This window comes from Parus major, chromosome 4 (genome assembly GCF_001522545.3).
Source record: "Parus major isolate Abel chromosome 4, Parus_major1.1, whole genome shotgun sequence".
In the NCBI taxonomy this organism is placed as follows: domain Eukaryota; kingdom Metazoa; phylum Chordata; class Aves; order Passeriformes; family Paridae; genus Parus; species Parus major.
Window position 1 is genome coordinate 8,566,951 of NC_031771.1, and position 18,588 is coordinate 8,585,538.

Sequence of the window (18,588 nt, forward strand, 5' to 3'; positions counted from 1 at the left end):
GTGTTCTTATTCTTGTAGTTTGTTAATAAACTGTCTTTATTCCTTTTAAGTTTTAAGCCTGTTTTGCTCTTGTTTTAATCCATATCTCTCCACAAGAAATAAGTAATTTCTTTAGTTACTGGTTTAAAACCACGACAATTTCTTACTTGCAAAGTGCCTTTGGAGCCTTGGGTCTGGCTGGTAGGAAATCCTGCAGGCACATCAACAGAAACTGGTTTTAAATATAAATCTAGGGATGCTTAGCATTTCCTTTCAAATAAGCCTCCAGCCACAGTGTAGTTTCAACTGAACAACTTTTGGTATCAGAAAATCCCCTCCAAAGGCCAGCTTTTATCAGGGATACTTGCTGAAATGCTCATGGGAACATGAGAAAGGCCAAACCCAAGACATCCATTTTCTGGGTTTCTTCTTAGAGCAGTGGATGGGAAAGGTCAATTTAAGTTTCAACAAATTGCAGCTGGAATTTTACTAGAAAATATGTTCATTAGGTCACTTGGTCATCACCACTACCATCAAGACCTCCCTAACACTCTACATGCGAAACTCAAATTGAAACAGAATAACTGAAAACCACTGCTTCTCTGCATGAAAAACCTTTGTCTCTGTTTCAATTTTTTAAGTTAATATATAGTCCTGTTCCTCCTTCTTTTGTGTTCTGAGCATTCACACTCCTCAGAGAGGCAGAAGAAAGAGTTTTTACTCTATATAATGATACCTCCCTAGAAAAAAAAAGTAACAAAACTACTCTAACCACCTGGAAACCAACCATGTAACTTCAAAAAACTTAAATGCCTTTGCACTGTTCATTATTATTTTCCTGTGGTACATTGCTATGAAGTTAGAGTCAAGACTCCATGACATTAAGTTTGGTTTTAACCCCTTTTGCCATTCCTTTTTTATTCAAGTTCCATCACTTTCCACTCTTCTATTTGAAAAGTGATCATGTCTAGGAGGTTCCCAGGCAGTTCCAGAACAAGTTAGACTCCAGGAGCTTTTAGAAAACAAAATATTGGTGTATTTTATATCTAGTCTGGAAAAGGGGCTTTTAGAAGCTGAGTACCAGTTTATAGTAAATTTTAAGTTCTTACAAGAGAAGTGGTCTTGCATCTTTTAGTCACAAGCAAAAACTGAAGGATTAATTTAGGAAAAAAAAAGAAGGAATTAATTACTGCAAACACATGTGATTGTTTCTGCCCTGTGGAAGGTGCAGTTTTGGTAGTTTAACAACTCACTTTTGAGGGTGAACAACTAAAACCACAACCTTTCTTCCAAAGATTTCTTCCAAAACTGTTTCCTTGGAAGTGCACTCTTAGGCTGCAGGTTTCTCCACAGCTGGAAGCATGTTCCATCTTCCAGAGCAGGTAGGCAGAGGGCCATTTTTCTAAAATTTCCTTCTTTAAGACTATTTTGGTCTTAGAGACTGACAGCTATTCGTGTCACTGCCTTTTCAAAACGCAATTACAGGGAAGTAATGATCAGCAAATGTTCAGCAACACCTTAGCTGAATTCAATATACTGTGCACTTGGGGGCAAAATCTGAAGTCAGGTTTCTCATGCATATATATGACACACCACATTTGGTGGCTGTCTCCCAAAGAAACCTTAGCAGCTGGAAACACTCTGTTATTTAATTACCTGTGTAAGGAACTGGCAGATTTGAACCTCCTTTGTGTGATTCTGCCCCCCCCCAAGATGCTACAAATTAATAAATTTAATAAAGCTATTTCAGCTAAGTGCTTTTCATATTCTGACTCTGCCAGTGGCACCCTTATTATATACATTTTCTATGCACTTTTCCTGTAGGAGTATTTTTTAAATTCTCTTATAGCACTATGCTACCAAGAGAACAAAAATTCACAGAGATCTCCAGGTAAGTTGTTTTGCACGTTGTGTATATTAATACATGGCTTAATTACTTCCACTCAACAAAGCATATGTTCTTGCCTACTCTGAGTGCCTCAGATATGTTAACATGAGTTGCAATAAAAAGAATGGTGAAATGTATTGGCATTTACAAACGACAGTCACAATAAAAGGCCAGTTTGGGTGGATATTCATTAACGCAACTCTGATGCTAATGTGCACTGTGCTGAGTACAGCCTTTAGTATATTCCCCAGGATATCAGCCTTGCCACTGGAGTGGAAAAGATGGTGTCTAGCTGGGCAAGAATATGTCCACGTGGGTCCTATTTTCAGGATCCCTAAATGGGAGGGCTTATGCACTCCTCCCATTCCCAGGCTCTGAGGCAGGAGAAAATCCTCGAACATGTGTGCCAAAAATTGAGTATTTCCTCTTGGATATTGGACTTGACCTGTTACCTCCTCCTCTTCCAATCATTCCCATTTTCTATAAACACTCATAAGCCAGTTTTTCCAGTTTCTGGCCTATCCATCTCAAAGCATCAGTTTCAGGCACTATCTCCACTTAAAATTGCCCACATCCATAACAACAGAAGATCCAGGTACTTAGAATTTAGTGAGACCTCTCACTTTTAGGTAGAGTGGCCTGGTTTCTGTGGCAATTCTGGAAGATCCCTGAAGCACCCTAATTTCTGTAGGGCTTGGAGGAAAGTGGTGAAAAAATGAGTAGGATTTCACTAGTATTTTATGAGCAAATACCACTGATTTTTTTTTTTTTTTAGGCTGAAATCATAGAGTGTTAAGAGACTGTATGTGAAAGTTTGAGCTGTTGATGCCTAAAGCAGTTTGGAGAAAATTTAGAGCAGAGCAGTTCTGGATGCCTCTTGCAGGCCAAACATCTCCTGCAAGACTCTTTTCCTACCATATAAAAAACCATCATGTAGTTACATGCACCTCCCTGTCGCTCTATTAGGAACAGTGAAAGAACAACATAGACTCTCTTGTGGAGTCAGAACTGGAGAAGTTTTCTCCCCAGTTTATTACCTCAGCTCTTTCTTATAGACTGATACGTGAAAAGTACAGAAAAGAAGACTCTTATTGGTTAGTAAACTAACACATCACCATCATTGGTCAGTGTGGTTCACCACCCCTTGACTTTCTCTTGCAAGAAAACAAGGAACAGACAAACAGCACCTGCAAGGCTGCTTTCTATCTCTGAGGATTGTTTTAATTCCTCCCCATGATTTCCCAGGCCACTTTCTCAGGCAAGACTGAGAAACTTATGTGGCCTGCAATTTCACAGGCACTGTGCTGCCTGCTTTAGAATTAGCATCTATACCTCCCTTTCACTTGATCTCTTCTAAATGCAACTCTCTCATGTTTTTCGAGAAATCAGAATTGCTGGTTACAATACAAGAACTACTGGCGTAAGCATGCACATGATCCTTTGAATTCCTGTGAGAAACCAGCTTCCATGGGAGAATGATTCTCTCGCAGGCTCACAGCCCGGATGAAAAAGGAGAAAAACATTATGTACCAATGACTGGAAACATTTTATCAACAGAGCTCCTGCCTGACTCCTTTCATTTGAGTTTCCTTCACTCGGAGCAGCACTAAGGCAAACGCACACTCATGAAGCAGTGTGACCAGAACAAAATACATACAAGCAGAATCAAGAGTGACTGCTGCAGAAATGCCACTACTTTCTGAGTGCCTCCTGTACCTCAGCCTCTTGTTTTCACTCTCCAAGAGGCACAGCTGCCTTTTCATTGTCTATCTTTTCCCACTAAATTTATGAGACCTTACCTGTGAGGTTTCTGGAAGTGTGTCCATATCTGTGTATGTACTGACTGATTCAGCAGAGCCCAACTCTTGGTAGAGGTCTCTGAAGTCTGCATAGTACAGGTGAGCACTACTTTTACCTTGCCTATATGAAATGACAGCAGCAACCAGAGGCACTGGCCCTGGAATCCTCCCCTTCCTGTCTGCCTTATTACAGAACCACTGCTCTGCCATACTCCTTACTTCTTATTTTCAGGTGCTGATCGAAGCTGGATCCTTGTGTTTCCCATTTGGTCGTGTTTCTGAATTGATAAGAAAAAGATTCAGAATCAGAGTAGCACATTGTATCTTAAACCACACTTCCTGACTATTTCAGCGAAGGCTTTTGCCTAAAAACTGATGAGAATAAAAACTCCACAGACAGTACAAATGTGAACACAAATCCTAAATAATCAAGTCAATTGTATGCAAGACACTGAACATCTCTTGCAAGGCAAGGCTTTTGTTGTCAAGTATAAATCAAAGAGATTAGCTAGTATGAAGTCATCTGGTCTCTCTGCAGCTCAGATTTGTATTTTAGTCTACATTGTCAATTTTGCTTTAAAAGCTTTCTTGTTCAGTGTTTATCCAGATATCTGCTAAAGACAGTGGAATATAGATAAAGATACAACTATGTTATCACTGGTGCCTGTCTTCAGGTCCCCTTTTTCTCTGCACATATGCAATACACATTCAGACCAGCTGGGAATGACACATCTAAGGACACACTTCTGCACCAACAGGGTGGTGCCTGGACCCTGACTGCACACCAAGAACCCACCAAAGTCACTATCTCTTTCCTCCTCACCTGGGAAGGGCAGAGAAAATACAATAAAAGGCAAGTGGGTACAGCTAAGGACAGGGAGAGATCACTCACCAATTACTATCAGGTGCAAAACAGACCTGACTTGGGGAAAAAATAATTACTAATCAAATCAGAGTAGGGTAATGAGAAACAAATATTAAAAACATGTTCCCTCAACCCCTCCCTTCTTTCTGGGTCAGAGGTGTGGTTAACTTCACTCTCAAATTCACTTCCTTTTTTCCCCTAGCAGCATAGGGGACTGGGGGTTGTGTTAAGTTCATCACATTTCCTCTGCCACTCCTTCCTTGTTGGGGGGAGGGGTTAACTCCTCATACTCTTCCCCTGCTCCAACATGAGGACACTCCCATAGGAGACAGGCCTCCAAACTTCTCTAATGTAAATCCTTTCCACATGCACAGTTCTTCACTAACTGCTCCAGCATGGATCCCTTCCATGGAGTGCAGTCCTGAAAATACATGCTGTTCCAGTGTTCTGGAGCTAGCTGGCACTGGCTCCATTGGACAAATAGGAACTCTCTGGCAGCTTCTGACAGAAGCCACCCATGTAGCCACCCTGCTACCAAAACCTTCCAAAGCAAATCAAATGCCTACAGTCTCTATAGGAGCACTTTTCTTTCCTTAGTTTCATTGTCATAGACAATAAATCCATTATGTCTCTTGCATTCACTGAACATTAATAAAATACTTATATACTAAGATATGACCATTCAAATGAGATTTGAATGAAACTTCATCCATCCTTCCTTCGCTTAGTTATTTATTTTGATTTCTGAGCAAGAGACAGCTGTGTAGGGCCCACTTGCGATGGAGATAGTGTGCTTGCTTTTAGGAATAGTGCTATGAAAGCTGGCTTCTATGCCCTTCTCTTCTCTTGTGCTCCACATTTCTTTCCTCTTATTGTGCTGGCACAACAATTTCTGGATCAGAAAACTGATCCACATGAAACAAAACCACCAGGAAGAAATTGGCTGGCTTCTGGACCAGGCTTCCAAGGCAGCTGCACAACATGAAAATAATAACATGCAGGCAGGAATGTAATTTGGGAGAGACAGAAGCAAGCCAGGGATTGTCACAGACTTCAGTCATACAGGCAGACCTAAAAATGGAGCTTCCACTACTGAAGGTGAACATTTCCTCCTCTATCTCTTCTAGACTCAAACACTAAGCAACCTTCCTGGCATCTGCAGGCTTTTTGGGACCCTGGTTAGTCCAGACTGCTGTGAGTGCTTATCATGCCCTCTGACTAAGCCATATCACAGCCCAGTGGGGACAAGGGACATTATTGATCTGATGTCTTCATACTTGCTCTGTATACAGGGTCAATGGACACAGAAGATGTGAAAAATAAACAAATAAATTAAAATTTAAATTTCCTCCTTGATTCAAAGCAGTTTTGTACATCCCTTTTTGCAATTCGGCGTGCAGAAGTGCTTTGTATTTCACTTCTCAACATATGGAAAGAAGGAGCAGTTTTATAACATAAAAACTTCCTTGTCCATTCAGAGTCTGGCAGGAGTCTTGTAAGTGCATGCAATAATCCAGAGCACATTTTTAGTGTTTCACTAAAAATAATCCCAAGCACATATTTTTAGTGTTTAGTTTAGTTACATTTCACTTGGTGACTCTTTCAAACCACCAGTGCTATGTTTGCATCAGTGCTAGTCCCAAAACAGTCTAGGAACTCAGCTCATTGGAAGTTTTGGTCTACGACAATTATTTAGTGCAATATCCACACAAGATTTTAGTAGAGCCACCAGGACTTATGTCACACACCAGGCACATGGGACCCAATCTGCTCTGTCTTCAACTAGGTCCCATCAGTATTCTCTCTCTGGGGCAGTATTAGGACTTGCTAATGCATGTGTTAATAATTTGCTATATTAACTAGTATCTAGGTAGTTTTCCCACCTCTTCCTCCCCAATTACATTCCACCTATAAACCCCACTATTAATAGCAAGGAAGAACAATCAAGTGGTTACAAGACAACAGTGGATCAGATTCTTATCACGCACTTTCATCCACTTCCAAAGGCTGACTATTCTTCACAAAGACATTTTAGGCATACACAGATCAAAATAATTAACTGAAAAGTTATATTAATAGATTTAATGAGGAGCTAGCAGAGAGATTTGAATGTGTCCTAACAGTCATGATGAGCTGTACATTGGCAGGGTTTTATGGAAAGTATAAAATGAGAGGCAGAAGAGGAACTGCTGATATTGTCTAGACTGCCCACGCTGTTGCACAGTGTGCCAGACTCTACAGACTTTGTAATATGACACCTTGGGGGAAAGTTTGTAGTTTTTCACACTAGAAATCCTGTTCATGTGTGCAGTAGAATTATGGATCTTCCTCCAACTACAGAGACAGTATTAGTGGGATTTTTGAAGCCATATGCAGTGGAATGAGACATCCTATTGAATGGAATATAAAAGCTTGCCTAAATGGAACAACTGGAAGTGTTTATGATGAGAGGGCAAAGACAGTGCACATTATTCATTGCAGAAACAGTATGTGCTTGAAGGAGACAAATGACCATGGGTGCTATAAAAGAATAAAAAATTAAAACTACTTTTCACTTGCCAGTGTCACCATACCTTTAAAATGTCTAGATGCTACTTTCCCAGAAAATGACCTTTTTAACCATATTATTCAATCCCAGCTGAGCTTGACCAACAGAATATTGCAATGGCCTCCTCAGACCTTAAATCCACCCTCTGAAGGTTGTGTAGCTCAGAGCTCCTTCAAGTTCAGATCTTAACCAAGTCCAGCTCATATTCATATGTAGAGCAGGAAATTCCACCTTGTCGTGGTTTTAGCACTAGCTAAAAATCACTAGAATACTTACTCATTTCTTGCTGTTGTTATAAATTTTTATTATGATATTGGCTCTCGCAGATGAATATTACATATTAAATACTTTTTAGCTATGTATGTACCTTTTTCTTGCTAACAAGTTTTAAGTTTAAAAAGAATTTCCTAGGTACAAGGCGAGGAAACCCCAGAGGGCAAGGACACTGGGGCCCAGGCTGTTATCAGGAGAACAATAGAAGCCAAACTGTTATCAGCAGAACATATGAAGCCCAGCTACCCTCAGGAAAAGGATGAGGGGCCCAGATGGTTATCTGCCCTGACCATCTGCAGAAGGAAAGAAACCAAATGATGACCAGCAAAATAAATGCTGACCAGCAGAAAATAAGTGATCTAAGAAGGCGGAACCAGGGGAGGGGACGCTTTGAATATTCATTGGACCTTCATAGCAGGGGGGGGATAAAAGGGAGAATTCCTGGGATACCAAGTGTGTTCCTGGCAACCCCCCAGGGCACCTGGCCGTTTTAACCCTTTGCTTTATTTCTTTTGTCTCCTAATTGTCTTTTTATTTATATTAAATTCTTTTTATAATTTATTAAGTGAATCTCGTTTTTAAGACTGTGAGATATGGATTAGGAGAAGGGCTTAAAACTTATAAGGAATAAAGAAAGTTTATTAACATAACTACAATAATAAGAAACCAGAATAAAACCTCCAGAAACCCTTTCTCCCCACAACTTTTTTCCTTGCCCAATTGACAACATAGAGATAAAACCTAAAGCAGTACCAACTATACAATATTTTTTTATCAGTCTTTGTCGAGAGAGAAGTTTTCTCTTGTCATTCCATGGAGAATTTTCCACAAGAAAAACAGCTTTCTTGTGGCTTTTCATGTCCATGTTTGGCAGTCACCTGGAAAACACTGCCATCATGCTTTCCTCCCACTTTCCTCTCTCTGGAAAGCGATTAAATCTGCAGGTCTCATCTGTGTAGTGAAAGGGTTAAAATCTGGACCAAGCTGTGGCAGGTATTCATGGTGTCAGATTTCAGCTTGGCAGCGCTGGAAAGCAGCTGAAGATTTTCGGCCTGGAGCTGTCTGTGTGGGCCGTGGGGAGAGATGTCGGCAGCCATGGCCCACCCCAGCCCAGAGCCAGGGGCCATGGCAGAGTCCAGCCCCGCCTGGAGCTGGGAAAAGCCCCTCAGTCTCCATCTCTGCCCGGGAGCTGCTGGAGTCCAGCTCAGCCCCCTCCTCTCAGGCCAGATAGGCTACGGGGGGAAATGGGGGCCAGCCGGAGTGCTGTTACCTCTCCAGGCTGGAAACAAAGAGAACCAGAAGTTCCCAGGCTTAGGTTTAAAAGGTGGTACTCACAAAAGTGATCTTACTTTTCTGTGGTCTAAAATGTTGTCAGTTCTGAAAACTGCTAGCTATTGGATTGATCTCAAGCAGAAAAGAAGCTCCCAGCAGCCTCTCTCAAAGCCTTCACTTCCGTGTTTTCTACTTTTTTTTTTTTAATGCCAAACCATCACACACCGGCACTGAGATTTCCAAAAATGTTAGCATTTTGCATAACTCACTACTAAAAATTAGGCACCACAGATTGCTATGATTCATTATTGTGGAAAAAGATCCTTAGGTTGTCTTCTTTCATATGCTCTGGAGAGCTGAAAAAGTCAGAGCAGTAAACTCAGCTGAGATGAACTCTTATGTATTGCATACTATTTTTCCCCATCCACTCTCTCCCTTTATAATTTTTCTTCAAAACTCCAGTTTTTCACTTTTTCCATCAATAACTTTTCAGAAACCTGTTACAGAAATATATTACACCATGCTGTCCCAGGATCCTACACAATATCCCACGACAGAGAGCAGTCATTTATACTAAATACTGAACAGACTTTGGGCTGTGGAAATGCCCAAGTGACTTGAAGTTTTGAATCTTGCTAAAAGGCAGCTGAGAGTGAACTGCTGGTCCATTTTTCAGTGCTACTAAACAGGAGAGTCTTGGTTTAGCAAGGAACCCTAGGGCTTAGTCCTACCTACATGTTCATAGTACACTACATTTCCAAGGCTCCCACAGATACCAGTTATATATGGGGAGCAAAAGGGAGGGAGAGAAGGTGAGATATCTGCCGAGCATACACAACAGAAATAAGAGGAAAAGCACTGGCTGAGTTCCAGAAATTAAAATCTGGCCCCACTGAAGTAGGCAGGAGCTTTGCCACCATGGAGACAGAATTTTACCCAATGTGAACAGTATTCTGGGAATACCCTCCCTCCAGACACACTGTGGGAGGTCTGCTGGCTCTGAATAATCACTGGAAACAAAAAGGTAAATTAAACCCAAACCAAGACAACAATACCAGAATGATTAATCAACAGACAAAAAAGAATGTAAGAACAATGAAGTGAAAAGTGTTGCAGAAGCGGGTGGAAAGAAGGTGGCAAGTCCTTTACCTGCTGGACCACTTAACTTTGTGAGGAACATGGGAGGATGCAGACGCTTGTGGTGCTGGGTGCAGGAGGCCATGTCAAGGCCACACAGGAGTCTTGGAGACTGCACAGATTCAGTAATAAGGGTGAAAAAACTTGTAGTACAATTCACCCTTGGAGTATGCTCCCATTAGTAATGCTGTATAAAGAGGCCAGAACCTAGCAACTTCAGCAAAGATTCATAGGAGCAATCAGTGTCATCACTTACAAATTCCCAGGCAGGCTAGCTCACAGAAAGGGCACGCTCAGCAAGCTCTGCAGTTGTGTAACTGGGCATTCTGGATATGAGAAATACAATAAACAGACACAATGCCTATAAAGTTCAATTTACTCTGACAGCTATGACCCGGTTATTTAGCCTACAGTTGCCCTCTGATTTAGTTAGCATTTGGATTCATACCACAACTATATATACGGTCCTGGATGCTCCCCTTTCACTGCCTTAAGAGTTCAGGTTGCCCACAATGGCAAGTTCAGACTGCCTGAACCCTCCAAATTCACATGAGGCAGCTAGAGAGTCAAATTCCCCTAACTGCTGGAAATCAGCCCTATCACAGTTTCAGAGACAGGCAAGCAACAAGAACACACCAGGTTCATGCAGCAACAGTTAAATTTTATTGTCCAGAGCCCCCTTTTATAGGGCTTTCAAATTTCCCACTTTTACACACAATTTGATAACATCTTGGCACCACCCAGCTCACCAACCAATGATATGTGTGCATTCCTGATTTAAAGGGATTGGCTGGGATCCTCTTGTTTGAGCTTGATTCAGCCTATCACTTTCATACCTGGGGACTTGTTTACTTCAGTTCTGTAATGAGCTATGTTGTCTGCCATGGCCAAATTATCTGTGCAGCTATAGACCAACTATAGCTGTCATATGGCCCCTAACTCCCAAACAATGCAGCTCTGCTGCAAAAAGGGACTAAGTGGCTTTTCTGGGAACTACTATAAAATGTGTCACGCTGGATGAGGTGATCACAGCAAGGAAACTTGCACATCCATCACTGACAAATATTCATGTATTGCATTGCCCTTTAAATGAGAAATCCAGATGAAGATTCATGTCTACATTTCAATGATGAATGAATGTCAGCAGCTAACTAGGCATTAAACCAGATTTCCCTGAGTGACTGTGTGACAACCATAGCACAGGCAGGCATACATCTGCTTTTGGAAGGTCCCAAGGTGCTTTGAGCTTTCCTCAGGCCTTCCTTCCTCTCAAAACAACTGGAAAGGCCTGCTTCCCCACCCACACCTCTGACAGCGTGAGGTTCACAGCCTTCACAGATGTTCGGCCATCTGCCAATTTTCTCTCCCTGCTCTCTTCTCTTGCTCTCTCTCATATAACCAGGAAAAAACCCTTTTCCCAGTCCTTCCCTGGGCATGGCCATTCTCTCTTCAGGTGATGAGGATCTCCTGATGCTCAGTCTAGTTTGCTGTCTGTGTGCTTGGTCTTATTGCAAGATCCTTATCCATGGGCTTTGGAGTCAGCCCTCAGGATTGTCCCATCTTCAGGTCTATCATCCATTATTATCAAAGGTAAGGGGAAAAATGGAGGGTAAGGAGGAAAACAAAGGGCACCAAGGCAAAATCAAGCATCTTTATAGGCCTTGCAGTATTCTGCTGGCTCTGAGCAAGCTTTTCACTCAGTTATTTAACTTAGCTGGCAACTTGGAAAATGAATTAAAAATGCATTTGTTCCTTCTGCAAACTCTTGAAACAAATCTGGAGGGAAGAGAGTGCCTGGAGAGTTACTGAGCTCTTGTGCTCCCTGGCAGCCTCAACACCATTGTTACCCATGGTGAGAAACCAGAGGAGCTGCTTCTCAGCCTGACAAGATCCTGGGATGAAAAGCACAGACTGCCCCTTGTGCTGGACTTTGCACCAGACTGCTGGCTTTTCCCAGCATGTGTCATGCAGCTTTCTGCGTAAGGGGCACCCCACAGCCCTCCCTCCCAGTCTTAAGAGTGTGGATGTTGCAGAGAACTGCGGAGCGAGGACCATTATCCATGAGAGGATCTACTTGCTTCTGGAGTGATAAAGGACAGAGCAGAGACCAGCATTTAGCCCAGTCTTTACTACACTGTGGTGCCATCTTTCTTTTGATTTTTTAAATCAGCCTTAGATGCATTTAAAAACAATTATTGGGAGGAACAAAATCCCATAGTATTGGTGAAGTAAAAACGCTCGCTCGCGGTGAGAGACTTCTCCAGGGTCAAGCTGTTCAAGTATAAGCAATTTATTATAAGGGTAAAAGGAGGGGAGACCCGTGTCCGCCACCAGCCTTGGCGTCCACGTGGTCTGGGGGAGGGGAGAGAGCACAGGTAGAGCAGGGGAGGTGAGGTTGGGAGAAGAAGGGAGGGAGTAAGAGAAACAGATGGAAGGAGGGAGAGAGCAGAGGGAAAGAGCAGGGAGGATGAGAGGGGTAGGAGCAGGGAGAGGGGGCTGAGAGTTAAGAGTGGGGGAGAGAGGGAGAGGGATAAGGGGGAGGGGTTCAGAGGTAAGAGGTAAGAGAGGTAAGAGAGGTAAGAGCTAAGAGAACTAAGAGTTAAGAGAGCAAAGCTCTTGTTACAATCCAATATATATTTTTCTATTGTGAATATTCTAATTCTTAGTAACCAATCACCATGAGACACACCCACTAAAGAATTTACATACAACCTATGAGCTTCCCTATATTAACATACAGTGTTGCATTTTATACTCTACAGAGCTTTACAAGTTCTTTCCTTGCTTCTTTACTTTTGGACTCTTCTTATCAGCAGAAGGACATTGTTTCATCAACAGGGATTCTCCTCTAACAGGCTAGGCTATTGTTCTTTGGTTAACCAGTACTCAGTATCCTATAACTCAAAGCAGGCTTTCATTTCTACTTTGATTCTAGCCTTCATATTTTCAGAATCTAGTGCCAAACAATCATGTTCATAAGGTTTCCCTGTTTCACCTTCCCCAACACCATAGTGTTCTGAACAGCTCTTGCCAGCACTCAAGGAGACTTGATAAAACTGAATGCCCCCAGCTGGCAGGCTGGCCATGGAAGGTGGCTGGGATTATAACCTTACTGCTCACCCCTTGCGGGATCCAGAATTTAGACCATGAAAGGACCAAACCTGAAACCTCAAATCCACAAAACAGAATGTAAAAAATCCATTTCTGTGTCACCTGTATCTAAGGTCACAAGTCCTGTGTTTCTAGAAGTTATTTTCATTTCCATGACACTGGCTACAACATGAGAGAAAATGGGATTATCAAGTCTCTCCACAGAGTAAGAGTAATATAAAATCATTTCATCTTAGTGCCATCATGTCTCTCCTACCTTTTACACATAATATTATTACTTGTCTTCTCTTTCATGCCCAGGCCCATAGCAGTACCTAGAAATCATTGAAAATGTATATTTTATCCAAAACCTACACAAACTCTATACACTCTATACACTGTATTATATCCCATTCTTCTACCTCCCTTCAAGTTTATCTGATGATTTTTTTTTAATAGTCTTGTCAATAAACCAACTGGTATCAAACAGATAGGTATTTTCTACTAATCTGCTGTTTTACCTAAAAAGGAGAATTTTAGACTAGCACAGTCCTCACTCAAAACAGCTGACAACATTCCTTTTAAACTGTCAGAAGCAGATTTTCAACAGAGAGCATAATTTTTAGGTACAGAAGGACATGCAGACATTTTGAGCATTATTTTTTCAAATGGTACTGCTTACACACCTTACACAAGTGAAAACTAAAGACACTAAAAATACGTAAAGTTCTCTTTTGTTTTTGTACAAATCATCAGTGTTGTTTAACTGCACTCAGGCTTTCAAGTACAGGACCTCTGACCATCAGTCCAGTACAGCAGAACACATGATAATTAAATTTACTTACACTGTAGATTCCTGCTGGGCATAAAGTAAGGCCACTGCTCCAGTGAAAAGCCCTCAAAGGCCGCTTACTAGAGATGGGTTTATGGTTGGGGTTTCTAGACATTTATTTCAGTGCAAATCTTGCCAGAAATTGGAACTTACTGCTTGTTGTGAAGTTACCCTCAACAGCCTGGGGAAAGAAGTCTGTGTCTTGGATGACTTGTAGCACTCCCATGGTCCGGGCTGGAGGGTCCAGGGCCACTGAACTCTCATTCACAGTTATGTCACTGGCTCCTGTGATCTGGTTGGTTGGTGGTCCTCCTATGGATGCTTCCAAGTCTGGAGGTATATCATCCATGCAATCTGCATTTGGCTAATGGGAAGAAAGAGGACAAAATTGAGCTCCTACCTGATAAAAAGTTCCAATTTGCTTCTTACCTCTTCTTCAGATTTTTTTTTCTTTATTTCAGCATTGAAAATGACAAAGTATAATGAATAAACACACTGAGTTTGTCATCATGTACTTAAAACTTGATACAATCTGTTGGAAGAGAGCCCCAAAGTATGCAATGGAAATGTTGAGTATTAGACTGTGTCACCTAAAATTGCTAAAATTCTTATACTTTTGAAAGAGTTTGGGAATGTGCACATTAAAAAAGTAACTCACTTATTAGTATGATCTGCTCAACATAGGCAGATTGCTGAATCAGATCACAAATGTAAACAGAGACAGGAGCTGAAGGAGAATGATTATCTTTTCCTGAAATATACATTTTACAGAGCCAGTATCTGAGCTTAAAGGAATATGAATTCAATAAGAACTGCCTGTGGGTGTGACCATGTGTGAGATGCGAAACTAGAAGCTAAAGCTGTTTATATGAAAAATTTCTAAACATCAAAAGATCATTTCCTTTACTAATATTATATTTCCTACAAAATACAATTATAAAAAAAGGAAACAGACAATAATGGGAAACTGAAGAGCATTATTTGATTCACAGTCTTTCCTGCTATGTGAAGCAAGACCAGTGACACAGAGACATAGCAAGACTGCCTTGCAATATGTGGACACCTTGTTTAGGAAATGTTAATTTGTTTCCATTTATCTTTATTCTCCAGGAACCAGACAGATGGTCTGGATCAGTCACTTAGGTTTCCTCTAACTTCAGGGGTTTGAGACATTTTTGCTGTGATTCATCCCCTAGCCCTAGAAATGAATTGCTCCCTCTGCCTTCTCTCTTCTCAGCACTAAGCAGAGACAGGGCTTAAGCTGCAAGACTGGAAACCCAACATTCAGATGGCCAGTGTCAGAGGAGGTGTGCTCTGTTTGGTGGATCTGATTTTTTTCCTATGCTTACTTGTCTCACATGCCAAGGCACTTTGGAAAATCTCACCACCTGCCTATCTCAAACAGCTGGCATGAAGAAACTAAGCAAAATATGATACAGCAAAGGCTTAAAGAGAAATTTAATTTTAAGCACAAGAGAAATCCCCTTAAATTCAAGCACAGAAGGTTACCATATGTTTACTTTTTTTTTTTCAGAATCAGGAACTTAGCATGTTTTCTCTTTTCCCACACATTCCCCCTGCCTGATTGTTGTCACCTCTTAAGTATTTTTTTCACAAGTGTTCCTAATGAAAAAGATGGGCAGTTTAACCAGCCTTGTAGCCACAAACTGAAGTTTGGAATGAAAACTAGAATTGTTGTTGTCTGGCTCCAGTCTAATCCACAAGCAGCAAGAATGCCTTAGATTTGGGATAAAAAGGGCACATTCAACTATACCACGTGATAATGAAACTCATTGAATCTGTACTTTTCCAAGAGAAGTACCAATCACTTATATGTTGGACAGGGATCCAAAATGATCCCTTAGATCTGTCACTCTTTCCTTCTCTCTTAGCTATTATAAAACAATGTTTTCAGAGTTTTATTTTAAATTTAATTTACCTTTGATGGAAGTGCATATTAAAAACAAGAGGCCTATTTTCCCTTTATCCTATAGGAAAAATTATTTAAATTGTTTGGGGAATCAGTTGTCTGTCCTTTGCTCTGATTCCAGTTATTCCTTGAATGGGGTTTTATCACAAACTTTTAAACCTTTTAAAGAGGGGGATTATAATTGAAAGCCAAACCAAACATTAAAGCTGCAAAAATAATATTGCTTGATATTAATCCCTTTACTCCTGAATAATTTTAATTGAAAAAAATGCCCAAAACTAAGCAGCATGCTATAAAACTAATTATATGAAATACTGATCAGAATAAAAAAACCCAAACCATTATAGCTTTGGCTGCCAGAGTGACCCAGATACAGTTGCTAAGTTTAATTGTATTGGTTTCACTTGTGCCCTGCCTGTAAGTGCTCTGAGAGCACAATTCCACTGAAGTCAGGGGAAAACTTTGTATTGACTTCTGGGGGCTTGGCTAAGGCTCTTAGTGAATAGCTTCAAGTCATATAATCTGCTGCCAAAAATGCAGCTGACTGCATATCCAGCACACGTTTTACAGAAAAGGGGGATAAGCAGAGGGAAGCTATTTTACATGATATGATTGTCCCAATAGCAATGTAGCTCTTTGAAAGTGAAAGACACATTGGTAATCCATTTCAAATATTGCAAGCAGTCTGAGCTGGTTTTGCCAGCAAAGAGTTGAAAATCCATCAGGAGTTTTGGTGCCTCACGGCTGCCTGGGGAATCTGAGCTTAGGGTAGATAATATTTTAAGTTTTTATTACAAAGTAAATGTGGAGTTTAGTTGTGAATTGAATCAAAACATTTAGGTAATTGGGGTTTAACCAATCCTTTCCTGGAAAATTCAAAGTCTTCCTGCTAAATGAAGCACAATATATCCACAGACATGCAAGCCAGGTCTTAAATAATAACCATAGGACAAAACTGCAACTGGCAGGAAAAACCCCCATAGCCTGTCTATGGTAAAATTTCATCATTCCTCCCATTGTAAAAGCCTGCAAAAGGGCTTTGGCAAATTTGCACCCAAGTCTCCCATCAGAGGCTGATGCCTGCCTAAGGGTTTTTTTTTGTGTTTGTGGAAATTTCAGCTAAGAGGGCTCAGCAAGATTCAAGAATGTGGTTAGGGAATGACATTTTGAAATATTTGCTACCTCTCACTGAGAGGCCCTAGAACTTTACAGGTTCTTTGAGGGCAACATCTTTTCCCACAGCAGCCTATGGACATCTGGCTAAGTGATGAGTCTCTAGAAACACCAGTTTATGTGTGCTGGTGGCTTTTTTGGCTCATGGGAGCACCAGAAAGCACACCTTAAGAATGATGTCCACCCTGGGCTGCCCTCAGCTGGTGTTAGGCAGTAAGAATGGTGAGGACAACATGATTTCTGTGCAGGTGGAAAACAGGTCCTGTGAGCTGAGCAGGAGCTCAAAAGGACACAGGTCAGGCAGGAGGGGTTACGCAGAGGAGAAGCAGGAGAGAGCATAAGGTAGGAAAGGAATAAGCAGGAGTTGAGGTGTATTTTACAAAGACAAGGTAGAAAAAGGAGAGGAATAGGAGCAACTCATAGCAGTATAGCAATTTTTAACCCTCAAGCCACTAGACACTCTTATACCTTCACTTCCTTTGCTGTCAGACAGAGGAAACCTGACACAAGGGCTACCATCTACTCCAATTTCCCATGGACAACAGCGCCTACTATAGGTCACTTTGAGGGATAAGGCTCTCCCTTCATGAACATATGCAATAATACAAGTATGCCAATATGCTTCCTCCAAGAGATGAAGAGGGCTGTTTTCAGCTTGCTGTCTTGAAACAACCTACAGGAAATTTTTACAGAAATTCATACAACAAAATCCCCTAAAAAAACTTTGCTAGTGGAACATTACCATCCCAGTGCTTTATTTTTAGTGTTAAGACAGACCAACGCTAAAGCTGATTTGGAAATCTTGATTTGAACCAGTTATTCATGTAGGTTACACCAGCATCTTCAATTCTATGCCTGGTACAATTATTTCCACAGAAGCTCCATGCAGAAAGCTCTCAGTGAGGAGAGCAGGATGGATCCTCGCTCTGCTGTGCTGTACAGAGAGGAAAGGGAGCTATGAGAAGGGAAACAATGGTTGAGGAAATGGAATGGTGTTTCAATTATTCCTGGCAATTAGGTACCTCTACACCTGCCACTATGGAGCTGTTCATAGAAAGTGAAATCCAGCCATGCAAACTAAAACTTTTATACGTGGAGTCAGGGTATGTTTTTTGTTCCACTAGCTGTACCCAGCCTCAAACAGCCTGTGGACATGCTTAGCCTTCAACAGCAGCCAGTGAAGCCAGTGAGAACCATGTTCTGGATGTAAATTCTAACAGCACTAGGCTTCTTGGAAGCCTTTAATGTCTCACTGCAGGCCTCCAGAAAGCATTGGTCTGGCTTGCGTATATCCTCTGATTATGAAGCTGGACAAAGGGCACATTAATGAAGTGCTTGGACAAAAATATGAATGGGCCAGTGTGAGAGCAGAAGTAGTATGGTGCTGTCAGATGCACTGGGAGGCCATGGAACAATACACTGGGTAGGGAGAAGAGGTGTAACCCTGTGTAACTGCTCATGGCAGGCCTGTGAGCTGAGATGGAACCTGTGAAAATATTCTGTATTTAAGCCTAGGTGCAGAGATGCTGAATGGCAGAGCTAGCCTTCATTCTGGCTTTTCATCTCAAGCACTGATTAACACTTGCATCAGCTCTCAATATACTAAAGACAATATACATGTCTAGTAGAAAAAGTAGCAAAACTATTTTGATGCATTACCCTAGCTACAATGCCCTGCTTCTTTTTCCACATTGCATGTTTTCAGTTTGGATTATATTAGGTTTATTAACATATCTGCCTGCAACCTACTTCCTAACTCCATAAAACTGAGTTCTCTGAGAATGGCTGTACCAGCTCCACAG

The 18,588-nt window shown here is 41.4% G+C and overlaps 1 protein-coding gene across 2 annotated transcripts in view; it reads right to left on the reverse strand.

The window, feature by feature from the left end:
- RNF150 (ring finger protein 150) overlaps positions 1 to 18,588 on the reverse strand; it is a 125,527-nt gene that overhangs the window by 18,236 nt on the left and 88,703 nt on the right. The window contains exons 6-7 of one of the 2 annotated variants that reach the window (XM_033513552.1): positions 13,837 to 14,047; positions 12,380 to 13,186 (exon numbers count right to left, since the gene is read on the reverse strand). In XM_033513552.1, coding sequence (XP_033369443.1) covers positions 13,125 to 13,186; positions 13,837 to 14,047 — 273 coding nt within the window. In that variant the 3' untranslated portion in view covers positions 12,380 to 13,124. Of the gene's footprint in view, positions 1 to 12,379; positions 13,187 to 13,836; positions 14,048 to 18,588 lie in introns of those variants that run through there. The other variant, XM_015625057.3, reaches the window with a different exon arrangement.